The 26,580-nt window shown below is 37.9% G+C and overlaps 1 protein-coding gene across 1 annotated transcript; it reads left to right on the plus strand.

Moving 5' to 3' along the window:
- The first annotated feature begins 11,801 nt into the window (after positions 1 to 11,801).
- BCL2A1 (BCL2 related protein A1) lies at positions 11,802 to 23,947 on the plus strand. The gene is made up of 2 exons (XM_037833257.1): positions 11,802 to 12,401; positions 23,669 to 23,947. Exons 1-2 carry the CDS (start codon positions 11,982 to 11,984, stop codon positions 23,774 to 23,776), a joined length of 528 nt encoding a protein of 175 aa, XP_037689185.1. The 5' UTR covers positions 11,802 to 11,981; the 3' UTR covers positions 23,777 to 23,947.
- The last annotated feature ends 2,633 nt before the right edge of the window (positions 23,948 to 26,580 follow it).

The raw sequence follows: 26,580 nt of genomic DNA on the forward strand, positions 1-26,580 counted from the left end.
TTAACATAACTGAAAATCCTGGGAGTATATCTGGTGCAGATATGACTGGATCCAGGAGCACCAGATGTCATCAAGGCTCTGTCATCTCAAACAGGCTTTCTCCACTCACTCATTTATACATTCAGCAAATACTGATTGAGTGCCTACTGTGTTCCAGGCTATATTTTGAAGGTAGAGCTGTTAGGATATGCTGACAGATTGGAAATGGAGTATGAGATAGAGAGAGGTCAAGTATGGTCACAAGGGTTTGGGACTGTGTGGATAGTGATGTCATTTTCTGAGAAAAGGAACATGGTGGGAGAAGTTGGTTAGGAGGCAGGAGAGAAATCAAAAGTTTACTTTTGACATGTTAAGAAATTGAGGGTTCAGGTAGGCAGTTGGCTGCACGAGTCTAGAGTTCAGAGGGAAGGCATGGCTGAGGATAAAAATTTATGAGTGAAGAAGAAGCCATAGAATTCCTGCATGTTCTGGATAAGCCCACACCATTCCCCACACCTGCCACCCTACATCAGCAGAAGTCAGAAGAGTCCAGATTTCTCTTACCGCCCCTCCCCCACCTCGTCATGCCTTAGGAGCAGATTTGCTGAAATGATGGGTGGGGATAAAGGGCTCACTGGAGTGATTTCAAGGGAAAATGGGATGGGAGGAAATGGAGACAGAAAGTATAGGCAATTCTTTTGAGGAATAGAAAAATGTGGCAGCAGCTGTAAGGGGATGGAGGTCAAGGGAGGTTTTATTTTCTTTTAAAATGACAGGAATTCCAAAATGTTTACCTTGCTGATCGGAATGAGTCAACAGTGAGGAAAAAAATATGCTGGTCTAAGAGATTGTGGAGATAACTTCAGGAACAGGTCCAGGGCAAGAAGGAGAAGGATCTGGTGCCTTTATTATAGGGAGGAGAGAAAGGAAGAGAGACACCAAGGGCAACCCATCCAGGCCACATGGAACTGAACCTCCAAGAAAATATAGTTCTGTTAAGCAGAAGAAGAGAGAAGGATGCTGAGAAGATACCTATACCATACAATTCACTACAGCAACTGCTCACTCCACTCTTTTATGAACAGTTCCTATGTCTTAGGACCCTTTCATCCTGACTCTCTTTCAAGACTTTTCTCAGTTGAGCCAAAGCCTGTTCTTCCCCGATGGCACTGGGTTGGGTAATTATATTTGTTTGGAGACACCAGTCAGAGTTGACTATGGAACAACTTTAACTTTGACAGAAAGCAGAATTTGTTGCAAGGACTCAGGTGTCTCAAATACCTTAACCATAGGAAGGAACAACTGGAACCGGGAACTTGAAGGCCATTAGGACCCTCTCCCTGTCTGTCATCTCCTCTTCTTGCTGCATATAGGCTTCATTCACTTTTACCAACTCTCTTCATATATTGAGAAACATAGCCTCTAAAGCTCTTGGACCTTACATCCAAGAACTTACACCCTGGAGAGGGCTGAATCATCCTTGCTCTGTTATCAAAATTAAAATTTTGAGGGAGGGCTATGAGTAACTTCAGTTTGGTTAGGTATCTACCCCTGGATCAATCAGATGTGATCAGGAGTTTGAGGGTTTTGTAGCAAACATTTTACCTCCAATTTGAAACACATGATTGGAAAGGACAGTGAGAAAATTTTTCAGAAAAAGGGAAATGTTATTTCTAAAAGAAGGGAAGGGTGCAGGGAAGACAATACAATAAATGTCCACGACAACAGCCAGATCAGTAAAGATTCCTTTTTTTTTTTCTTTACCAAGGATGGGACTTCCTGAGAGCTACTATAGTAGTTTTGATTATTCAGAAAGTATTTGCTTCCCTTTCCCACCCATTAAAGGATTGGCTATGTGTCTTGCTTTGTCTAAGGGGGATGTTAAAAAGCGTGACTCAAGCAGAGGCTTGAAATGAGCTTCTGGGATTGTGCTTGCTCTCTTGTGCTTCTATCATCTCCATGAGAAACACGTGCCCTAGGAAGCTGGTTAGTCCCAGACAAATGAGAGACATGCAGAGCAAGGTCAACCCAGCTGCTCTGCAGACCTGGAACTTGAGGCAGAGTCCCCCAGTCAATCTGCAAACTTCTGGGCATGATACTGAGTGGTTATTGTTGTGTGGCACTGAGTTTGACTATGCAGCATTATTGCAGCAATAGTCAACTAATACAGTTGGTAACAGAAGTCTTAGTCCTCAGTAAAACTGCTCTTGCCAAATTGAAGGCCATAGTTTAAAAAACTCAGGCAATTCCTCACACTCTACATTTTCCACTGACTTCTCCTGAGAAGGCCTTACCTTTACAGATTCTTTAAGACCCAAATGGTGGCAGTGTTTATAGGATAAAGGTCACCCTTCGGCACTTTTCCCAGGCCTACTTCTGAATCATCCATGAAGCCCCTGTTTTCCACCAAACGCTGCTAAGTCCATCATCTGAGGATCTCTTGATTCTTTCTGCTCCTCTTTAGTCACTGCTATTAGCCTAGTTCAGGCCTTATCATTGCTCACCTAAATAGCCTCAAAAGATTCCATTAGTATCCAGAACATATAAAGAACTTTTCAACCCAGTAATATTTAGACAGACAATTCAATTTTTTTTAAATGGGCAAAATATTTGAATAGACACTTCACAAAAAGATATACAAATGTTCAGTTAAGTACATGAAAGGATTATTAACATTATTAGATATTGTGAAGATGCAAATTAGCACCACAATGAGATATCACTACACACTCACCAGAATGGCTAAAATTAAAAGACTGCAACACCAAACATTGGCAAGCACGTGGAAGAACCACATGCTTATACGTTGTGATAGAAGTGTAAAATGGTACAATCATTTTGGATAACCGTTTGGCAGTTTCTAATAAATTTAAGCTTCCTCTTACAAAAAATGAAACAAAACAAAACCAAAACCACTACCATATGACTGGCTCATCAGTTTCACTCTTAGGTATTTACCCAAGAGAAATGGAAACACATGTTCAAACCCAAAGACTTTGATAACTATGTTGAAAAACAGTTGGCAGTTTCTTATAAAGTTAAACATACACTTACCAAATGGCCCAGCAATCTCAATCTAAGATATTTACCTAGGAGAAAAAAAGACAGTACATTCTCATTATTCATGGATTCCATATTTGTGAATTTGCCTACTCGCTAAAATTTATTTGTAACCCCCAAATCAATACCTGTGGTGCTTTCATAGTCTTTTACTGTCATTCCTGAACATGCACCAAGCAGTGAAAAATTTGAATTGCCAGACATGCATGTTCCCAACTGAGGTCAAACAAGATATAATACCCTGTCTTCCTGTTTCAGCTCTCATATGTGATCAGGTGTCCTTTCATGGTATATCTGGTGCCACATTATTTCACATTTTTGTGCTTTTTGTTATTAATTTCACTGTTTAAAACGGCCCCCAAGTGTAGTGTTGAAGAGTTGTACAGTGTTCCTAAGTGCAAGAAAGCTGTGCTATGCCATTTCCCCACACCTAGTTCTTTCTGGTCTTGTTTACTCCACTCTAGAAAATAAAAACTCTTTTTTGCCTAACCCTTAAGAGTCCTTCCAATCTTAGGGTCAGGGTGTTCTCCCTATTGCAGTAGTCCTTTCTCTTCCACCCCCACCCCCATAATGGTTCTTTGGAATAAAGGTTCGAAAGAAGGAAGGAAGGAGGGAGAGATGGAGAGAAGGAAGGAAGGAAGGAAGGAAGGAGGCTGTGATGTGCCTTACAGAGAAAATATGTGCATTATTAGATAAGCTTTGTTCAGGCATGAGTTTCAGTGCTGTTGGCCATGAGTTCAATCAACAATATATATTAAATAAGTCATCTTTAAACAAAAACACACATATACAAACACACATTCATCACACATACAATAGGTGATGAAAGTGCTGTGACAGAGGCTTGCAGGAACCTAACCCTAAACTTCCCTTTGGAACAATGGTTCAGAATTCTCTCATTCAGTATTCATGGTGACTTTATAGAACATTACTGTAAATAGTGAGAATTGACTATAGTTATATTCATAACTCTATGTGAATGTTTATAGCAGCTTTATTCATAATAGCCACAAACTCTAAACAACTCAACAGGTGAACGGATAAACACATGGTGGTATAACCATATGGTGGAATATTCCTTTGCAATAAAAAGGAATGAACTACTGATACACTCAACAACATGGATGGATCTCAAAATCATTATGCTAAGTAAAGAGAGGTAGACATAAAAGAGTTCAAACTAGTTGATTTCATTTTTATGAAACTCTAAGACAGGAAAAACTAATCTATTGTGATGGCAAGCAGATCAGTGGCTGCCTGTAGCCAAGGGATAGTATGAAATTGGTGGCAAAGAGGCACAAGGAAACATTTTGTAGTAGTGAAAATGTTTCGTAATCTTGATAGGGATGTTTACACGGGTATTTATTTACATTTGTCAAAACTCATCAAAGTGTTCAGTTAAAATGGGTGGATTTTATTTTGCTAAATAACACCCCAATAAGGATGTTTTCTACAAAAAAAAAAGTTTCCGTTACTCCTGATTTCAGTCTCCCCAGGAACCAATCCACTAGACATAGTACTATCCAAATAACCTTCCTAAAACGCAGATCTGACTATGTTACTCTTCTGCTTAAAATCCGTCAAAGGTTTCTCATACTTTTCAGAGCCAATTTCATACTCCTAGCCTGGTATACTAAGCTGCAATGACCTAAATTCTGCCCATCTCTCCCAACTTACCCACAACCTTTGATTCTACATTCCAGCCTTTTCAGAAGCACATTTTCTTGTTTCAAACCTATGCACATTTACCAATGCTGTGCTTTCTGGCTGGAATGCCTTCTCTTTTGTTGATATTCTATTCGTCCCATAAGAGCCACTTTGAATGGCAGCCTCCTTTGGGAAGGGCTTCCCTTCTTCTCCATGTTGACCTGGTCACTCCCTTCTCTGAACTTTCATGTCATGTTGTATTGTACTTAACATTCTGCAGCTGAATTTCTGGTGCTTTGTGGGACACCCCTGATTACACTGTGAACACTGCTTAATGAAACTAAACCTCTGTACACATATCCCTGGAGTCCAGTATGGGGCTACAGGGCCTGACAGGTGGTGAGTGCTCAGTAAAGTTTGTTGAACAATTGGCTGAGTGAGAAACTGGCTGAGTGGGAGCATCTGGTTCTCTGTACTTTGCTCTTTGGTGAATTCTGAGGTCCTAGTTCTCACAGAGAATTGACCAGAGGCGTCCAGTTTCACTTGTTATCAGCAAGCACTTCTGCTTCCTTGGTTTGTGTTGAATTATTTGCCATTCCATTTAGGGCAGTGGAAAGTCCAAGGCTCTCTGCCCAAATCACTCAAGGTCCTAGTCAAATAATGTTTCCTCTGGTACTTCCCCCAAAATGACATTTGTGGAAGAAAAGAAAATTTTGTTTCGGTTTTGGCTTTGCAAATCAAACTTAACAGAAAAACCAAGAAAGGTTAAGCCACATTATCAGTGTGATTAGGAAGTAGGCCATCTGTAAAATACTCAACATCACTGGTAATCATAATAATAGAATCTGGTCAACATCTCTTCCATGCTTTTCATATGCCAGATACTGTGCTTGGTCTTCTGAAGGGATCAGAGATAAGTAAGACAGTTCTCATCCTAGGGGAGCTGCCAGTCTGGAGTCCAGCAGAGGGTAAATACAAGTCAGCATGACAGGAGAAACACCATGAGAGTTGCTATTACACAGACACAAATTCCCGTGGGAGCATACCCTAAGAGATTTGCCCTATGTAGGGTGAGTAGGGAAGGCTTCACCTGACAGGCCTTGCAGATGGGGCCTTTGGAGATGCAGAGATGAAAGACAGAAGGCATTCTAGTTAGAGACAACAGGAAGAACAAAGTCTGGGAGCCCGGAAAGTGCCGGGCAGTGTCGGGGCAGTGTCAGGGCAGTGTCAGGCAGGGCAGGTCCTATAGGGGATTGGAGGGGTGGGAGATTAGGTTGCCTAGGCAGACTGAGCCACAGCATGATGAGCCTTTCAGGATTTCAGTCTCTTTTCATGGGCAATGAGAAGGCTTTGGAGTATCCTGAGCTGGTGAGTGGAATTAAAGATTCAGGGCAGGTAAGGAAAGTCTCGTCTGAATACACATGTGCACACACAGGATGGGATGAAGAAGGACAAAATTATGTTTTACATTCAGATATTCTATTTTATGTGGGACCATCCATAATTTTAACCACCCTCCTAAGCCTTGCTCCCCAAATTGGACAGAAAAATTGGGGGGAATTCTGGTTGCTCATTTTGTTCATAGGATCTCCTCAGGTAGAAACCAAATTCTCACCAGAACCTTATCAAATTGGGCTTCTGGCTTTTCTTAATGGAAAGTGAACTTATCTCCATTGTGTTTTCTGATTATCAAGGTTTTAGCCCCATGGGACTAGAGGAGATGACAGGGGCCATGCAGGTGGCTTTAAAAATTTTTTCAACAGCTTTATTGAGGTATAATTTGCATAGCATAAAATTCACCCACTGTAGTGTACAATTCAATGATTTTTAGTAAATTTATAGAATTATGCAACCATCACCACAATCCAATTTTAGAACATTTCCATCGCCTCTAAAACGTCTCTCATGGCTGTTTGCAGGCCCATTCCTACTCCCAGTTCAACTAATCTATTTTTCTGTCTCTACAGATTTTCCTTTTCCTTTCTGGACATTTCATAGAAATTGAATGATAAATATGTGATCTTTGGTGTTTGCTTCTTTTCCTTAGCATAATGTGTTTGAGGTTCACCTATGTTGTAGCATGCTTCAGTATTTGCAGGTGGCTGCTTGTGCAGGTTGCCCCCTCCCATTTGTGCTACCACTGATGACCATTGCCTTCTACAGAGAATTTGCCCTGACCAGAGCCTTGGAATAGAGAAGTAGTCATGAGAAGCTCAGAGCAGACTAAAGAGCAAACCAGGGGTGGGAGTTCCCGAGTCATCTCTGCTTACACAGCCAACTGCGTAACTTCCTTTTCCCTTTTTGCTGAGGAAAAGAGAAGCTGGCTTCAGTAATCTCTCCCCGAGGTCACGCAATGCAGGATCCTTGTCCTGGGGGTTGGATTCTTCTGACCATTCACCAGCCAAGGTGACTTCAGAGTTCTTCCATCCTATTCCCTATCAAAACTTATCCTTTCTGTCAGCCATTGCTCTCTGCCCCTTGGTTGGAGCAGGGGTAGGCTAATAATATATGGGATCACTGAAATGAGGAGGGAGATGAAATGAGATCTCTCTCCCAGGCAATCTTGCCTCAATCCACTTAGAAGACTTCTGTCTTCAGAGGACTCTAATCCAGGAGATTCTAGCCCCATGGTAGCCTGGTGGGAGGAGGGGTGGATAGGCTGGCTTTAGAGAACCTCCTGGATCACCGCAGCATTACAGCTGCCTCTCTGCCTTACCAAAGGATTGTATGAGGATGAAACTGATTAAATTGTACATGATTGTGGGTGTAAGTAACCTTGCATGTGAGTTGCATGTTGTGGTGGTTTTAAAACATGGCGCAAATTCTTTGACACTCTTCCTATCAGGAGAAGTGGTCTTTGTTCCCTCTCTTTTAATTTGGGTGGGCTTGTGAATATTTCTACCAATAGAGTATGGAGAAATGATGCTCTGTGACTTCTGAGGCTGGGTCATAAAAGGCCATTGAACTTCTATATTTTTCACAAGAACACTTACTTATGGAGCCTTTAGCTACCCCGTGAGAAATCTGACCACGCTGAGGCTGCCATGAGGGTGACATCACACAGAAAGGTCCTGAGATGGCATGAAGAGGGAAGCCCAGCCAATCTCCAGCTGTCCTAGCCCCAGCTGGTCAAGTCATTCCAGATAAACCCCAGATACCATGAAGCACAGCCAAGTTGTCCCTACCACACCCTACCCAAACTTCAGATTTATAAGCAAAATAAATAATTGTTATTTTAAACCACTGAGTGTTTGGGGGTGGTTTGTTACACAGCAATTGGTAACTAGTACGTGTATAAATGGGACAATTTATGTAGGCAATCTATTTATGTAGGCACAAAATGAATATACATGGGATTGTATTTCACAAATATGTATATGATAATAATTGTAACAATGCAGCCCAAAGCACTTCACAAATGGAAGAAGTTGTAAATTAATTATTAGGATGATTCATTCTCTTCTTATTTGCATGACAAATACCAGTGGTTCTCTTGGCCCTATCTTGGACTCCATACTTCTTCAGAAGGAACTTCTGGGCCTAAATGAACATAGAGAAAACCTTGGCCAGGCCATAGGTACTGTTAGATACAGACAGATTTGGGAAGTCATCTTCTACCCCACCCCCCACCCCCAACTTCCACAATCTGACTGTGCCCCTCTGCCCACCATTGATCAGCATCAAACATGTGCATTCCTCAGAACCTCAGAATTGGTATATGGCCTCAAAACCTGGCTTCATGACCTTAGCATGGCATTAAGTTTCCAGGAATGGTCCCCATATTAGAAGCTACTGCAGCAAACAGGCCTCCTCTAGCTGTTTTTTTGTCTAGTTCCTTCCACTGCCTATCATATGGCATAGCTTCTCCTAGACTGAAAGTCCTTCAAGGACAGAGATTTTTATCTCCAGCTCAAACAGTCTTTCATCCATAATAGCAGCTTAGTGTATGCTTATGGAATAATTATATACATATATGGTTTCTAGGTCCAACCATTCTAGCTGACCTCCTCAGAATGTACTCAAGGGACCCCTAATTTTATACAAAATTCCAGATGTGGACAGAACAGCTCAGATGTTGGGGATCCATGAGCTAGTCTTTATGAGCCTGTGTATTAGACCCCTGTGAATGCAGATTCAGATTGTACTGGCACCAAGAAAGGACCCCTCCCTCTGCCTTCACATCTAGTTCATTGTCAACTACTTGCCTCTGACCCACATTCCCTCCACCCCAACCCACTCCTCACAAGTCTTTTTGCACTCTCTATATAAAGAATAATTTTTTAACGACTTTGTCCTATCCTTGAAAAGTGATTTCTTTTTGAAAACTCCCCAGAATAAACTAAAGCAGATGAAAAACATTTAAGAAGTTTTAAAGCAACTCCATTTTGGATCAAGAAGGTCAGGAGTATAGAGCTGTAAATTTAGTTAGTCTCAGTTTTGATTTAAGTACATCTCATTTATTAAACAAAGATTGACTACCCTGGCTCCAGGCTTGGACACTGCGGAGAGAGAGAAAAATGATAGGCCTCATTCTTGGAATGCTTAATTGCAACTCTTAAACCACATGCTTTCACCATTTTTTTTTTTTTTGTTTCTGCTTTTTTTTTTTTTTTTTCCTCAGAAATGCCCAGTACCATGGGGAACGTACAGTGGAAAAAACTCAATATTCCTATCTTTTTGGTGGAGTGGTTCTTATGATGCTTAAAGATGACTTGAGGAGCGAAAGCAGATTTCTCTTGACTTTGTGCTTTGGTGGGTTGACAAGTCTTGGAAAGCACAGGAGGACTTTCCCAGGGAAAATCTTGGAGAAGTGGCTTCACCAAATATCTGGATGTTCCTTCATTCTATATAGGTCCCAATAAGATTTGGATACTCCAAGAAGAAAATGCCAAGAGGGATTAAGATGTGCAAGATTTAGTGGGGAAAATGCTTATGAGGAAAAAGGGGAGGGCACCAGAGGAGACTGGGAGAGCTGTGAGACCACATGCAGGTCTGAACTCTATGAAGAAGAGAAAGAAGGAAGACTGGGTATGAAGACTCTTAGACTATAGTGCAGTCTAAGAAAGTTTCTGCAAAACAAATGAGAAGTCACTGAGCCAAGGTCACCCGTCAAGAATGGCCTGTCTTAGCATTCCTACTATGGTTGTCACTGGCTGGAAAGAGCCTACAGAAAGCCTCCTTGCAGACTCTGTGGTAGATTTAAAGCACAGCAGCTGGGGCTGGTGGTCAATTACACTCCTGCAATAGGAAATCTGAGAGGTGGATTTTCATGGTCACCACATGACCCTATTAAATAGCACCCTTTGTAGCACTTCTCTTTTCCTCCTTCAACCCTAAAGTGATAGTTAAGAAATACAAGCCAAATACGACTTTTTTTCTTGCTTGTAACGGTTTATAAACACTGATGCAAAGAATTAAAGTCACTCTATGTGTGGATGGGAAAAAATGTGAATTCAGTTTCCATGGGGACCCTGATGAATTGTCTCTTCTTTCTCCCACCCACAGCTCCTGCCTACTATGACACTGGCTCTTCAGTCAATTGAAAGATGCTGCTAGCAGACATGGATGTGGTTCTCCACCTCCATCAAGTATTTGTAACTGCCTTAATTATCATGTACTCTGGTGAGAAGACTTAAAATCCATCCCAAATCCCCAACACTCCTCTTAGCCAGTAATTTCATTACTTCCATCAACTGTTTCTCAGAATTGCTACCAATGCTAAATAAAATGACAGATTTGCATTTCACTTCAAATTGTGCACATGTGAAGTTATGGTAAAATGATGATTGGGAAGCCAAATTCCTCATTAATACATAAAAGAATGATGGGGAACTAGCGTTGATTAGGAACAAACTTTGTTCCAGGCATGGTGATAGGTGCTTTACATAGATCATCTCATTTAACTTCAGATCAACCATTCACATCAGGGTCAATATTCATTGCCTCATTTTACAAATTAAGCAGTCCCAGGGCACACAGCATGTAATGGAAGAGGAAGTTGGCTAGACTGAGACTAGGTCCTCTGACTCTAAGTCCAGTGTTCTTTCTGAGTGCACATTTTCTGATCTGGACACTGTATAATTTACTTTAAAGATTTAGGAACATGAATTAAGGGTGTTACCTTGAAGCATGACATTGTCTTTTTCTCTATCAGAAGTTCTAGGGTAAATGGGAGATGAGACCGAAGGTGAGACCATTTTCTTCTTGACCTTCCCTATATCACCCTTACTCAAGTGTCAGTGTATCAAGGGTGGTACTAGCAGAGCAACCCTCCAGAGGCCCTTGTTCCCTCTTACTCAGGATGTTCTCTAGTCTTCATTCCAAATGGTGGTGACTGATTTCCTTAATCCGTTTTAACAACTGGACTAAATTGAGGTAAAATTCACATAACATAAAATTAACCATTTTAAAGTGAACAATTCAGTGGCTTTTAGTACATTTACAATGTTGTGCAACCACCACTTCTATCTAGTTCCAAAACCTTTTCATCACCCAAAATAAAAACCTGTACCGTTTAAGCAGTTATTCCCCACTCCCCTCTCATTCCAGACTCTGGCAACCACTAATCTGCTTTCTTTCTCTATGGATTTACTTATTTTGGATATTTCACTTACTTTGAATCCTTTCACTTAGCATAATTTTTTTTTGAAGTTCATCCATGTCGTAGCATGTGTCTGTACTTCATTGCTTTTTGTGATTCCATATACATACATATTCCATCCATAAGATGATATACCACACTTTATTTATTCATTCATCTGTTGATGGACATTTGGATTGTTTCCACCTTTTGGCTATTGTAATAGTGGTACTAAGAACATTCATGTACAATTTTTTTGAGCACCTATTTTCCATTCTTTTGGGTATTATACCTAGGAGTGGAATTGCTGGGTTATATGGTAATTCTATGTTTAACTTATTGAGGAACTGCCAAACTGTTTTCCACAGGGGCTGCTCCATTTTACATTCCCACCAGCAATGTTCAGAGGGTTCCGATTCTCCACATCTAAGCACTTAAGACTTTTAAAACTAAATTAATCATTTATAGGTTGAGGAAGTGGCCTCTCTTTGAGACGTTTTCCTCTTTCTCATTTCAAACTTTCTCTTTCACACAGCCTACGCATGAAAGCAACGAGGAGGAAGGATATCAAAAAGTGATGCAAACAGAAATTCCAACAGCCTCCAGATGTCATTATGTGTCATAACCCTGCAAAGCTCTGTGAATTTTCTTTTCAAATTGCTTCAACAACTTCCACTTGAACCAGTTCAAGACTTTGCTCTCCACCAAGCTGAAGATGACTGACTGTGAGTTCAGATATATTTACACGCTGGCCCAGGACTATCTGAAATATGTCCTGCAGATACCAGAACGAGAAACAGGTCCAAGCAAAACATCCAGAGTATTACAAAGCGTTGCTTTCTCAGTCCAAAAAGAGATTGAAAAGAATTTAAAACCATGCTTGGACAATTTTGATGTTGTCTCCATAGCTACTGCCAGAACAATATTCAATCAAGTGATGGAAAAGGAATTTGAAGATGGCATCATTAATTGGGGAAGGATTGTAACCATATTTGCATTTGGAGGTATTCTCATCAAGAAACTTCTAAGAGAGCGAATGGCCCCGGATGTGGATACCTACAAGCAGATTTCTTTCTTTGTTGCTCAGTTCATAATGGAAAACACAGCAGAATGGATAAGACAAAACGGAGGCTGGGTATGTGTGATGGACATATTCTTCATTATTCTTTACTATTGAAATAGGAATGAACAGTTTCTCTTGCTAATTTAAAAAAATATATATCTAAGAATTCTCTTTTCTTTGGGTGATTTATGTAAAAGTTTTTAATTTTTAAAATAAAAAATGTACTTTCTGATTCACTTTCAATGAATCTGGGAACTTTACAGCTGGAAACATACTTGTGTTTTCAGTTTTCATTCCTAAGGGTTACAGTACACTACAATACAGTTACAGTAATCAGATGTAGGGAACTTTCTCATGTATCTTCAGAATAGTCAGACACTCTAATCTAGGACTTAGCTTTTGCTAAGGTTGTCATGACAATGTAGAATTAATATAGAAAGAGTTGGTAATAGATGCTGTTACATTTAGGAATTTTTTATGCTGCAAAGGACAGGTGTTAATTTTTGCAAATTCATTACTTACAAATTGAGGTTTTTGTTTTTTTTTCCTAACATAACAAATTCTGGGTTGTTAAAGCTTGCTTATAAGAAATAATGTACTGTACCACACAGTGAATAGTGACTTAGTAAAAATACATTCTAGCAAGAATCTTTATTCAAGAATTCTCAAATAAAAATTCAATTTATTATCAGCTACTATTACTGAGTGCCTCACAAAACCAAGACCATGTTTAGGCCCTATATTGGAATTCATGTTGGCAAGGAACCTTCCACACTTGAAGGTATATGCTTTCCTTTATGTCCCAATACACTTAATATTATTTTAAAAATAATTTTAATTAGGTAAGTTATATATGAATATTTATTTTTTTTAAAGTTAAAACTCCATGGAAACTTACATCTTCATGGGCCTGCTCTCCAACCCCCAAAACATGTCTACTGAATATATCCACAGAAAATATACATAGCACTTTTATGTAAAAACTTTTTATATGTATAAATAGTTCCCAATACTTATTCTGCAACTTGCTTTTTTCATTCAAGCACATTTGTACAGTACTTTAAAAATATTCTACTTATATTTGGTTGTATATGAATGCTGTCAAGTATCTGTCCATTTCTGGATGATGGATATTTAGGCTATTTCCACAGTTTGCTCTCACAAACAATGCTTCATTGAATATCTTTATATATGCCTTCCTTTGTGCATGTGTGTGTTTCTCTAGGGTAGATCCTGTGATATGAAGACATGGTGTATGTATATATTTTTATTTTATTAGATCCCTTGCCCTCCAAAGTGTCTCTATCAAGTTATACTCCTCATCTGCTTATTAGAGTATCCAACATTTCCTTCCACCCAGTAATCTATCAAAATTTTTGCAATCTGTTGGGTTAAAAAATGTATGTAGTTATCTTGTTTTAATTCATGTTTCCCTTATTACTAGTGAGATTAACAATCTTTTCCTGTTGAGCATCTTTTCATGTTTACTGGCCATTTGTAATTCTCATTCAGGGAAATGCCTGTTATTTCCTTTGCCTATCTTCCTATTTTGTCTTTTTCTTATTGATTTGTATGATTTTGTTGAATAATCTGAACACTAACATTTTTTATATGTCGCAGATATCTCCTAGTTTGTTAATTGTCTTTTTAAAATGCAGACATCTTCAGTCATTATAGAAATTTCAAAGTTTGATGTAATCAAATTTATAATTCTATTACTTAATGTTTTTTGCATTTTCTGTTTTATTTAAGGCTTTTCTGCATAATAATAGGTCCGATTGCAACCAGTCCCCTTTCGTAGTTATCTTATTCTTCCTGGACCTCTTTCTAATGCCGCCTGATGTGGGGCTGGGTTAGAGAGATGTTTGTCATGTTTTCTTCTGGTTGGCTGTGGAAAGCGTTACTGAAGGACTGCAGGGAATTTCAACTGCACCATTAGGTTTAAAGTGAAGGCAAAACTTCTCTAATATGGAGGCCCATATGTGTCTGCATGATGACAGCAGGTTTTTCTCCTTTCCTGCCTAAAATAAAGAAATAACTGGTGGTTTGCTAACTTCTATTTACCATGTGGGCTGGCTGGTTTTTATTAATAATTATGTAGGGTACCATAAGATCTGTAAGTGTAAAAGATAATCTGTTTCTCTCTGCAATGCATTTTATAATCATTTCTATGAAATGTATTTTGTTTAATCAGATATGCTAGTAAGTTAAATTGGTTATATCATTTGTATTTGTTAGCCTACTGGGTAAGAACCGTGCCTGGTGCACTACTGGCTTTGGCTTTTAATAAATGCTCATCACTTAAAATGCAAAAAGGGGGGGGGGAGAGAGAGAGAGAGAGACTAGTTGGCAAGTTCTGTGTGGGGTTGAATTGTATTCCCAGTGTCTAGAATAGTATTTGGAACAAATAAGCAGTTCATAAATGTTACTTAAAAATTTACCTTCTTGATGATAAATTTTGTGAGCTCCTGGAACTTAATCAGTGGAGGGTGTGGAATTTTCTCTGAGAATTTCTAGAAATGTACTCATCTTTTGGAGATGGTACAGGTGTAAGTATGAGTATGGCAGCATGAATCTATCCTAAGTGGAGATATACACACATACATGTGTACACATACTCATACACACTCACACACACAGCCTTCACAAAGCACTTATGTAGGTTTTAAGCTCTTTGCTTTTGCACCTGAATAACTTTGGTTGTAGACATGAGAGAAACACTCTTTAAGATGTCATTTAAAGCAACCTGAATATTCCTCTCCCAGCTCTTTTGGGACCTTGATTCTGTTAATTACATGCAGTTCTTTTTTGAGTCAGTACATTTTAGCATGGCAAATTGATAATTTCTTTTCATAGGGATGTTGATAAATCCGCTTCAATGAATGAACTTATTCTTGAATGATTCATTTCAGGGGAAAATGGCACAATCATATGCCTATGCTAATACAGTGACTGGCCCACAAGAATAAGCAAAGAGTAGAAGAAGCATTTCACAATTTATCTCTTCTCATTTTCTACCCTTCTGAAAAAAACTCAAAAAAAACCTCAAAAAAAACCCCCAAAAAACTCCAAAACCACTGATCATAAAGCACACAATCTACTGCCTTGTCTGTAGTCATTCATATTTGCTTGACATCAGCTCCAAATTAAAAATGCATGGCTATAATGAAAGATGAGATCATTTTGCCTACAAACAGAGCATACCTATAATTTTTTAAATGTAACTTTATTGAAATATATTCACATACCATAAATCATCCAAAGTGTACAGTAATTGTTCACAGTTTCATCATATAGTTGTGCATTCAACACAACTTTTGAACATTTTCATCACTCCAAAAAATAAAAATGAAAATAAGAATAAAAGTAAAAGTGAAAGAGAACTCTCAAAGCATCCCATACCCCTCCTCCCTCCCTCATTTATTTTTTTTAATTGAAATATATTCACATACCATACAATCATCCAAAGTGTAAAGTAATTGTTCACAGTATCATCAAATACTTGTGCATTCATCACTGCAATTTTTGAACATTTTCATTACTCCAAAAAATAAAAGTCAGAATAAAAGTAAAAGTAAAAAGAACACTTTAAATGCCACACATCCTCTCCTCCATATTATTCATTTACTTTTTGTCCCCATTTTTTCTACTCATTTGTCCATAAACTGGGTAAAGGGAGTGTGAACCATAAGGTTTTCACAAGCACTTGGTCACACCATATAAGCTATATAATTATACAATCACCTTCAAGAATCAAGGATACTGGATTGCAATTCAACAAGTTTAGATATTTCATTCTAACTATTCTAATAAACTAAAAACTAAAAAGGGATATCTATATAACGTGTAAGAGTTACCTCCAGAGTGACCTCTCAACTGCATTTGAAATCTCTCAGCCATTGAAACTGTATTTTGTTTCAATTCTCCTCCCCTTTTTGGTCCAAAAGCCTTTCTCAATCCCACGATACAGGGTCCAGGCTCATTCCCAGGAGTCACGTTCCACACTGCCAGGGAGATTTATACCCCTAGGAGTCATGTCCCATGTAGCGGGGAGGGCAGTGAGTTTATCATACCTATAATTTAATTTAATTTTACAAGTGCACAGAGACTTATGAACACTTTTGGATCAAAAATATAATATGTAGGGACAGCATATATATGATGACTCTGAATTAGATTAGTTACCATCTAAAACAGAAAAGAAAAAATAAGACACGTGTAAAAAAAAAAAAGGGAATTCATAACCTCATTGTTCTCTCTCATTTTTGTCAGCTTGAGTCACTTTTTTATTTCTTCTTTCTCCCTTCCTTCTTTCCTTCCTTCCCCCTCTTTTCTTTCTTTTTGCTGTTTCTCATATCTTTTTCTTCTTCTTTCACATTTACCATTATTTCCTCCTGCCTCCTCTGCCAGTTGGAAGTACTGAAAATGGATGGGCTCCCACAAGATCTGATCAGAGAGCTAGTGCCATTTTTCAGCTGTCTTCAGCAATGAAGAAAGAAAGGGTGGTTCTCAAAATCATTAGAATGTGCCTAAGAATGAAACTCATCTCTCGCCCCTTTGGGATTATCCTTCCTTTTGATCTAGGTGACTTTCCTACTTTGTCCCCCTTAAGTAAAGTGTTCTACATCTGTACTGGTAGAATGGAAAGAACACTTCACCCTCAGCTTCATATGGGAAGAGTCATGGCCATTTAATGTACCACTGTAAACCCCAATTGCTTTGGACCTATTGCACAGAAGGTACTCAACAAATATTTGTTGATTGAATGACTAAATGGACTCATATTGAAATTGGAGGTTTGAATCCTGGTTTTCCCACTCACCAGAGGTGTGACCTTGGGCAAGTTACTGAAATACCCTGAGACTCACATTATACTGATTTAAAACGAAGACAATAATATCTACTTTCGAAGGGCAGTTAAAGGATTAGAGAAAATTTTTTGTAAAAGTGCTTTATAAACTGTCAAATACTACTAAACAATTACAAGAGTTACATGAGAAATTTTGAGAAGTTTAAATACACAATTCTTAAAACTACTCTAATTCCAAAAGAAAGCCCCTTTGAAAGTAGGAATGTACATTCAGGGTTGGTGCTTTCCAACTAACTAGCATATTAAACCTGGGTCTTAAGATTTGGACCACAAAGATTTTTGTGATTCTCTTGCTCTGCAAAATGGTCTTATCAACTTGAGTTCAAATGAATGGACACATAGAGACAAGTAGATGATTGACTAAAATTACATTTTACAAGGACATTTCCAAGAGATGTAAAGATCTAGTAGTGGTGTGATAACAATCTCAAGTATTCTCATATATCCCTTGATTAATTTGTGTTTTTTGGGGGGGAAATTCTACATTTCTTTTGAATTTTAACTTGAGATTTAAAAATAATTTAATGAAAGATAAAGTGAAACATAATTCAAGTCATGTAGACATGCATGATACTGATACATGAGTTAGAGAAAAACACTTCTTCCTGTAAGTCCTTCAGGAAAAATCTTCAAGTTCTAGCTTTCTAAGCTTAGGTGCTATCCTTGACTCCTTTGCCTTATACCCCACATGCATTCCATTAGCAAATCCTGTTGGTTCTACTTTCAAAATACTGTATATCTAGTATATCCAGGCCACCTTCCTCCCGTACTGGACTATGTGAATACCCTCCTCCCAGTCTCCCTGCTTCCATCCTTGACCTGCTATGATCTGTTCTCCACATAGTCACCAGAGTGATCTTTTAAAAACTTGAATTAGATCATGTGGTGGCCTCATCAAGACTCTCCAAGCCACCCCTTCACCCTGGGAACAAAAATCCAAAGTCTTTACTGCGGCAGGCTTCTGACTACCTCTTTGATCTCATTTTCTGTGAATCCCTCCTGTGCTCTCAAGCACACTCTACTCTCATGGCCTTTGCATGTCCGCCTGGAATAACCTACCCCAAGAAGTTTTCATGGCTCCTTTCCTCCCGTCACTCAGGTCTCTGCTCAATGGTACCTCTTAGGGAAGTGTTCCTTGATCACCTCATCTGAGATAGTACAATTCCACTCTCTACCCTTGTACCCTGCTTTATTTCCTTCTTAACAGTTATCGTGACCAGATACCACATTACATATTTATTTGCTTATCTGTTTCTTGTCTAGCTCTATGATGAGAATTTAAGCTTTGTGAGGGCAGGGATCCTGAATGTTTTGCTCATCACTGTGTTTCCATTGCTTAAAATGGTACCTGGCATGTAGTCAATGCTCAATAAATATTTCTTGAATGAGTAAATGAATGAATATCTCTAGAGTAGTGGGAATGATATGACAATATTTACCTATATCTTTTAAAAATTCTGAGGGCATGATTTTCTTTGAGTTACTGATATAGTATATTATTTTGTATTTTAGACTTGAAACCAAGGTAGTTGAATTTAATAAATTACTACTATTCCCAGAAACAATCAGATCTGGGTATTCTTAGCTAACTACTGCATTACTGACAGGATATTGAAGTCTTATTTGTATATTTATTTTTATAAAATGGTTTAAGATACAAATAGCATCATTAAAGGAAATATTTTTGAAAAGAAGAAGACTCACCCCACCACTCTAACATCCACATTCATATTTTATATCAATTACAGATAAGGTATACAACAAAATTTTTTTCAGGTAATATATTTTCAATACTACCTCACCTATTCCATGTTAATATTTACAATGGCTACAGAATATTCCCAACTGTCAGACACTGATGTTGTTTTCAATTTTCCCTTCTTAGAAATACTGCTTCAATACTGAACATGGGTATGGGTTCATCTCATATTTTAGAAGACTGCCTCATGATAAATTTCTAAAAACAGAATTACTGGTTCATAAGATGAGTATAATTATGATATCCATACATATTGGAATACATATTGCTTTCCAAAAGGATTGTATCAATGTAACAATGTCACAATGACCTTACCAGCAATGGGGTGATACTATTAAAAATAAATTCAATTTCAATAGGCTTAAAATAATAAGGTTCAATAGGCTTAAAATAATCAGGCGAATTTAAAAGGTTTAAAAACAATAAGATTGAGAGGTGGGGCAAGATTATGGCAAAGGGAAGTATGGAATTTAGTTAGTTCCCTAGAGCAACTAGTAAATTGCCAGGAATAACTAGAAAATAGTCTAGAGCAACTGATAGGGGTATATTCGTGACTGAACACACATAGTACACCAGTCTGGAATGGGTGGAATAGCTGAGATCGCAGCATAGAACTGTAAGTAAAGCTCCCCAACTGTGGAGTTGGTGCCCCACCTCTACGGGCTTGGCAGGCTGAGTTGGAAAACCACTGTGGGAAAAAGAAACAGTCCCTGCCAGGAGCAAGGGAATGTAGCTCAACCAAGCTCCAACTGCAGTTTTAGTTAACAAATTTGGACTACTGAATACATGCTATGAGCACAGATAAACCCAGAGCAAGCAGGAAAGGAACCCAGAGCTTTCTCTTGGCAGAGAGCAGGTGGGACTGATGGAAAAAAAAATACATAAATAAATAGAAACAGAGGGTTTGGAGTTGGCTGAGCTCAGAATACTGGAAAAGGGCTGTATCCCAAGAACAGGGGCACACAGAATCAGGTACCAACTCTGGTTATTGCTTGGTGAACTAGAGGGCTGGGGATGGGCTCTGAAAAGGGGACTTCTTTTTTCCTTTTTTTTTCCTCTCATTTTAAGTAGTTCACTAGAGAAAGCCTCAGGCATTTTCAATTGTCAACACTGACCCAGGCAAGGGTGGAGTTAAGCTAGGGAGTCAAAAGTTTTTGTTGATTTGTTAACTGCCCAATCCTAACAGCAATGATCAGTGTCATAATAATAAAACATCATTTTAGAGTATGTTATTATACTTGCCAAATATGGGGTTTATGAAAATTCTAGAAAGGGGAATAATGAAGTGGGTATGTACCTAGAATGTATAGGAAATGTGAGTGTGAGGTGGGAAAGAAAAAGAAGAGAGAGGGGGCAATTTCCTCCCTCTTTTAGGGAATAAGAATGTATCTCTGAGTATGGAGAAGAGCATGACGCTAGACTTAATAAGTAGGCAGAAGCTGGCCTTTTTTTTTATTTGCAAATTTTATTGCGATATATTCACTTACTATATAATCCATCCAAAGTACACAATCAATGTCTCGAAGTGTCATCAACTCGTTGTGCAATCATCACTTTCAATTTTAACCATTTTCATTGCTCCAAAAAAGAAAAATAACAGATAGACATAAAAAAAGAAAACCTCAAACACCTCATGCTCCTTATCCCCGCCCCCCTATTACTGACCCCTAGTATTGGTGTGGTACACTTGTTACTGTTGATGAAAGGACAGTAAGATATTACTGTCACCTATAGTATGTAGCTTGCATTAGGTACTTTTTCCCCATATACCAACCTATTATTAACTCTTTGTACAAGTGTCTTACAGTTGTACAATAATTTATTTATATTTGTAATGTTAACCTTAAACAACATCCACCTCAAGGTTCACTGTGTTATACAATCCCATATTTAAACCTTTAGCTTTCCTTCTGGTGACATACATGGTTCTAAACAACTTCTTCCAACCAAATTCACCTACAATTCAGATCTATTACTTATAATCCCAATAATGAGCTACCCTCACTCTATTCATTTCCAAACATTTAAGTTCAACCTCGTTAAAAATTCTGTACATAATAGGCAACTGCTCCCCGTTCTCTAGCTTCAATCTATCTCTTATGACTATGAGTTTACATATCCTAGTTTATATTATATAATTGCAATTATATAACATTTTCCCTTTTGTATCTGACTTATTCCACTCAGCATTATGTCCTCAAGGTTCTTGCATTTTGATTCATGCTTCAGGATGTCATTCCTCCTTACGTCTGAGTAATATTCCTTCATATGTATATACTACATTTTGCTTATCCATTCATCGGTTGATGGACACTTGGATTGTTTCCATCTTTTGGCAATTGTGAATAATGCCACTATGAACACTGGTGTGCAAATGTCTGTTTGCATTCCTGCTTTCAGATCTTCTGGGTTTATACTGAGTACCAGAATTGCTGGGTCATAGGGCAACTCAATATTTAGTTTTCTGAGGAAACGCCAAACTGTCTTCCACAGTGGTTGTACCATTTGACATTCTAACCAGCAGTGAATGTGTTCCTATTTCTCCACATCCTCTCCAACACTTGTAGTTTCCTGTTTGTTGAATAGTGGCCATTCTTATAGGTGTAGGATGATATCTCATTGTGGTTTTGATTTGCATTTCCCTAACAGCTAATGAAGATAAATATCTTTTCATGTACTTTTTAGCCATTTGTATTTCCTCTTTGGAGAAATGTCTATTCATGTCTTTTGCCCACTTTATAATTGGGTTGTCTTTTTATTGTTGACTTGTAGGATTTCTTTATACTGAATATCAAACCCTTACAAAATATGTAGTTACAAAGTATTTTCTTCCATTGAGTTGGCTGCCTTTTCACCCTTTTGACAAAGTCCTCTGAAGCACAGAAGTATCCAGTATTGAGGAGGTGCCATTTATCTACTTTTTCTTTCATTGCTTGTGCTTTGGGTGTCAGCTCTAAGAATTTACCTCCTATCACTAGGTCTTGGTGACGTTTCCTTATATTTTCTTCTAGGAGTTTTATGGTACTGTGTCTTATATTTAGGTCTTTGATCCATTTTGAGTTAATTTTTGTGTAGTGTGAGGTAGGGATCCTCTTTCATTTTTTTGGATATGATATCCAGTTCTCCCAGCACCATTTATTGAAGAGACCTTTTCTGACTCAGTTCAGTGGATTTTGGGGCCTTGTCAAAAATCAATTGACCATAGGTCTGAGAGTCTATTTCTGAACTCTCGATTCGATTTCATTGATCAATATGTCTATCTTTATGCCAATACCATGCTGTTTTGACCCTGTGGCTTTATAATAATCTTTAAAGTTAGGAATTGTGAGTCCTCCCACTTCATTCTTCTTTTCCAGGATGTTTTTGGCTATTTGAGGCCCCTTTCCCTTCCAAATAAATTTGATAACTAACTTTTCCAACTCTGCAAAGTAGGCTGCTGGAAACTGATCGGTATTGCATTGAATCTATAGCTCAATTTGGGTAGAATTGACATCTTAACAACATTTAGAAGCTGGCTTTCTTGGTTAATCTTTCCAGTGGAAAGTGGCTTTGACTGGTGATACTCCGCTCTGCCAGTGATGCTCATCAAGATAATTCCAAGGTACTGCAGAGCTTCCAAGTCTCTTCCAACCATCACAGAGACATGCTCTGGTTATTACTTAATACTAGGCACTCTAGGGTATGAACTCCTTGAAGGTGTCTTTGTATCCCAGAGTCTGGAACTTGCTTGAAAGAGCAAAGGTTTGATAGATGCACATTTTAAAACATTATTTTAACTATTCTCGAATCCTTTTAGCAGTTGATTGGAAATTTGTAGTTGATGTAATGGAGTGGAAAGGACAATGTTTGCATTCCAAACCAGGCCCAAGCACTAAAAATTTGGTTAACCTTAGCAACTTATTTTTTTTCTGGCTTCAGTTTCCTCATTTGTGAAAATAACAGTTGGCATTGGGCTGGATGATTTCAGAGACATTGAGGATGCTCTACAATTATAGATAGTAAATTAAATAACTACAAAGTCTAGTTCAACAGGTTAGCCTATTTTTAAATTATGATCACAAAGGAGAATGAAGTATAACAGAAAAAATCAACAACCTTTATATATGTTTGAAGGCACTGATTTAATATGGATTTATTGTGAATCGTCATTATTCTCCACATAATGCAGTTTACAAACATAAATACATATTTCAAAGCTAGTCAGTTGAAAGAGAAAGAGAAAAAAATGAGACTTTCTATTTTCTAGGGCTGTGCTGTCCAATATGGTAGCCACTAGTCACATGTGGTTATTGAGCAGATGAAATGGGGCTTGTCCAAATTGAGATGTGCTGAAGACTTGGTATGAAAAAAAAAAGATAAAATATCTCACTGATAATTTTTTATTGTTATACGTTGAAATGATAATACTTTGGATATATTAAATATATTTTAAAATTAATTTTACCTGTTGCTTTTTTATTTCTTAAAATATGGCTACTAAAAAGTTAAAATTATATATGTAACTTACATCGTATTTCTATTGGACAGTGCTGCTCTAGAGAGGTCTAGAATTGGAGATGGAGAAAAATGATGAGAATGAACAGCATAAAGCTGGTGAAAGCACAGAGAAGATTAACTATTTGTATTATTTAAATGGAAGTTTCTTTGCTTTGTATTCCAATAAACTTAGTCGCCACTTATTTTGAAAATGTGAAATTTGTTCTCTCATAGGAAAATGGCTTTGTAAAGAAGTTTGAACCTAAATCCGGCTGGCTGACTTTTCTGGAAGTTACAGGAAAGGTCTGTGAAATGTTGTATCTCCTGAAGCAATACTATTGACCAAAAAGGACACTCCATATTGTGAAACCAGTCTAATTTGTTACTTTTGCAAGAACTATTGCCAACACTTACTTCTACTTTCAAACAAACACTGTGATGATGTAACATGACTTTCCAGAGTAGCAGAACTTTTATCCCCAATTTAATGAATAAACTGTACCTTTTGTCCTATTTTTTTGTTTTGTTTTGTTTTGTTTTGTTCTGTCTGGAAGCCTAGCAAAAGAGTAAAGCTCAATACAGGGGACAGGTATTGAATAGAGGGAATGATGAACAGAAAGGTGGTGTCTTTTCTGACCTATGGCAGACTCTTTCTTAAGGGTATGACCATTACCAAAAAATTGTTTACTATGTTGCTAGGCTAGGCTGCATAGTGGGTGATGTCCGCTACCCATGTTCCTCTCGGCTCCTTGCCTCTCCTAGTCCTCAATGCCTCTGGATGCTTACGGTCTTCCACTGATGCTCCTTCCACCCAGTTTCTCTCTCTGGCCTGTCTTGTGGGGTGACGACGATAAGGCAACCAGATATACAGCATACTCTGGGAAAGTTTGAACAAAGACAGTTAATTAAATAAGTCAATGTTGAGCCACTGTTAAACTTTTTCTTTAAAAAAAAGTCATGAGTTGGAAAATTATACTTTTTGTTAGACTCTGTGCTCCAGTTTTAGGTCAGCAAATTTGATTAAAATATGGGAGCACTATACCTTGATTTAGAACTCCACATCCTTCCTTTTCTTCCCACAACAACACAGTATGTACTCCCCTGGGACTTGCATTACCTTTCTAGGAAGTTGATGATAGACAGAAGAAAGAAACCAGAGTCCCTACCTCTCAGGCCATATGCATTTTCACAGGGGAATTCAGTTAATTAATTTTTACCTCCGAGGTATGATTTTTAATGGTGGGGGTTAGGACCCTGAGCAAGTCAGTAGCAATTTTTTTTTTTGGCTTAGGAACCCATGTTACCTCTTAAGACACATCTGAGAGGCAACTACATATGCTACCTTGGGTTTATGTCTATTAGGGGCAGGGTAGGATTCAGCATTTCCTCTTCCTGCCAAGTTTCCAGCTCTCCCACCTACCCCCAATTGCCGTAAATTTTAATTCATTTTTGTTTAATCAGATCTAAGTGCTTGTAATGAATAGTCATTAATGGACATATATCAGGAAGTATGTATATGGGTATGGCCACTTGGAATATATTTGCACAAGAAAGCTCAATCCTGGAATTTATACTACACTTACCTCTAACAAAGTAACATTGGGAAATCAGTAACTATTTTTTATTTGGTCTGTGACCTAGACTTTCAAACTGTAGCTTGCTGTGTGTTCTGTTTATTACTTTACTACTTTTTTTTTTTTTTAAAGATTTTTATGAATCTCAGCTCTTACCTTATTCTAACACAAAAATGAACTTGCAACAGATCACAAACCTAAGTAAAAGTTAGAACTATGCAACTTCTAGATGCAAACATTGTAGAAAATCTTCACAACCTTCAGACTGGCAAAGATTTCTTAGAACACATAAAGCCTGAACCATACACACACAAAAAATTGATAATTTGGATCTCATCAAAATTTAAAACCTCTACTCTTAAAAAGATGCAATTAAGAACTCCAAAAGAGGAATGTGAATTCTATCTCAACAAAGCTGCAAAAAAAAAAAAGGGAAGAAAGAAAATTCAAAAAGGCAAGTCACAGAATGGGAGATGATACATGCCACACTTATATTTGACAAAAGACTTTATCCAGAATATATACAACACTCTTACAACTCAATAACAACACAACAAACAACCCAATTAAAAAGTGGTCAAAACAAAAATATACATATGGAAAAGGTGCTCAACACCATTAGCCATCAGGGAAATGCAAATTAAAACCACAATGAAACACCACTACACACCATTCAGAATGAAAAAAGACTGACAACACCAAGCTTAAAAGATGTGAAACAACTGGAATTCTCATCTGCTTCTGGTGATAATGTAAAATTGTATAACCACTTTAGAAAACAGTGTAGCAACATGCCATAAAGTTGAACATAACACTTACCCAGGAATTCCCCTCTAGGTATTTATCCAAAAGAAATGAAAGCATATGTTCATACTATTCCATAGTAGCTTTACTTACAATACCCAACCCCCACCCCCCCCAAAAAACAACAAAAATCTGGAAACAACCCAAATGTTCATCAACAGGTAAATGGATAAAGAAATTGGGATATATCCATATAATGGATTACTCAGCAATCACAAGGAACAAACACCTGATACATGCAACAGAATGGATAAATCTCAAAAACATTATACTGAGTGAAAGAAATTGGTTACAACTCTAGAAAAGATAAATCTAATGCACAGGGACAGAAAGCAGATCAGTAATTGCCTGAAATTGGGGTACGGGAATTGACTGGGAAGAGACATTTTTTATGCTTTATATCTTGATTGTGGTGGTGGTTATGTGGATGTATAAATTTGTCGAAACTCATAGAAATATACACCCAAAACAAATGAATGTTATTGAAGACAAAGTATTTCTCAATGAGACTGAGTTAAAAATAAAGCTTTTGTTTTTGTGAAAAATGAACAACACTCATTATAAACAGTATAAACAATAAGGAAAAGTTCAAAAATTACGAAAATCATCCCCAATACTAATTTAAAGCGAAATGTTATTATTGCCACAAATAAAATCATAAAGCATTATTATTTTCTTTCTCTTGTCATTTAAAAAGTCTTTGTCATTGTAAATTAAATCTGTACTGGCACTCTATAAGGTCCTCCTGTATGATTTGGCCCTGACTCC

The sequence above is a fragment of the Choloepus didactylus genome, chromosome 4 (assembly GCF_015220235.1).
Source record: "Choloepus didactylus isolate mChoDid1 chromosome 4, mChoDid1.pri, whole genome shotgun sequence".
NCBI classification, from domain to species: Eukaryota; Metazoa; Chordata; class Mammalia; order Pilosa; family Megalonychidae; genus Choloepus; species Choloepus didactylus.

Excerpts from the sequence above, each read along its gene's own strand:
- BCL2A1 (XM_037833257.1), top strand. The coding sequence starts at position 11,982 with ATGACTGACTGTGAGTTCAGATATATTTACACGCTGGCCCAGGACTAT. Across the intron at positions 12,402-23,668 it reads TAAGACAAAACGGAGGCTGG|GAAAATGGCTTTGTAAAGAA; the intron begins GTATGTGTGATG and ends GTTCTCTCATAG.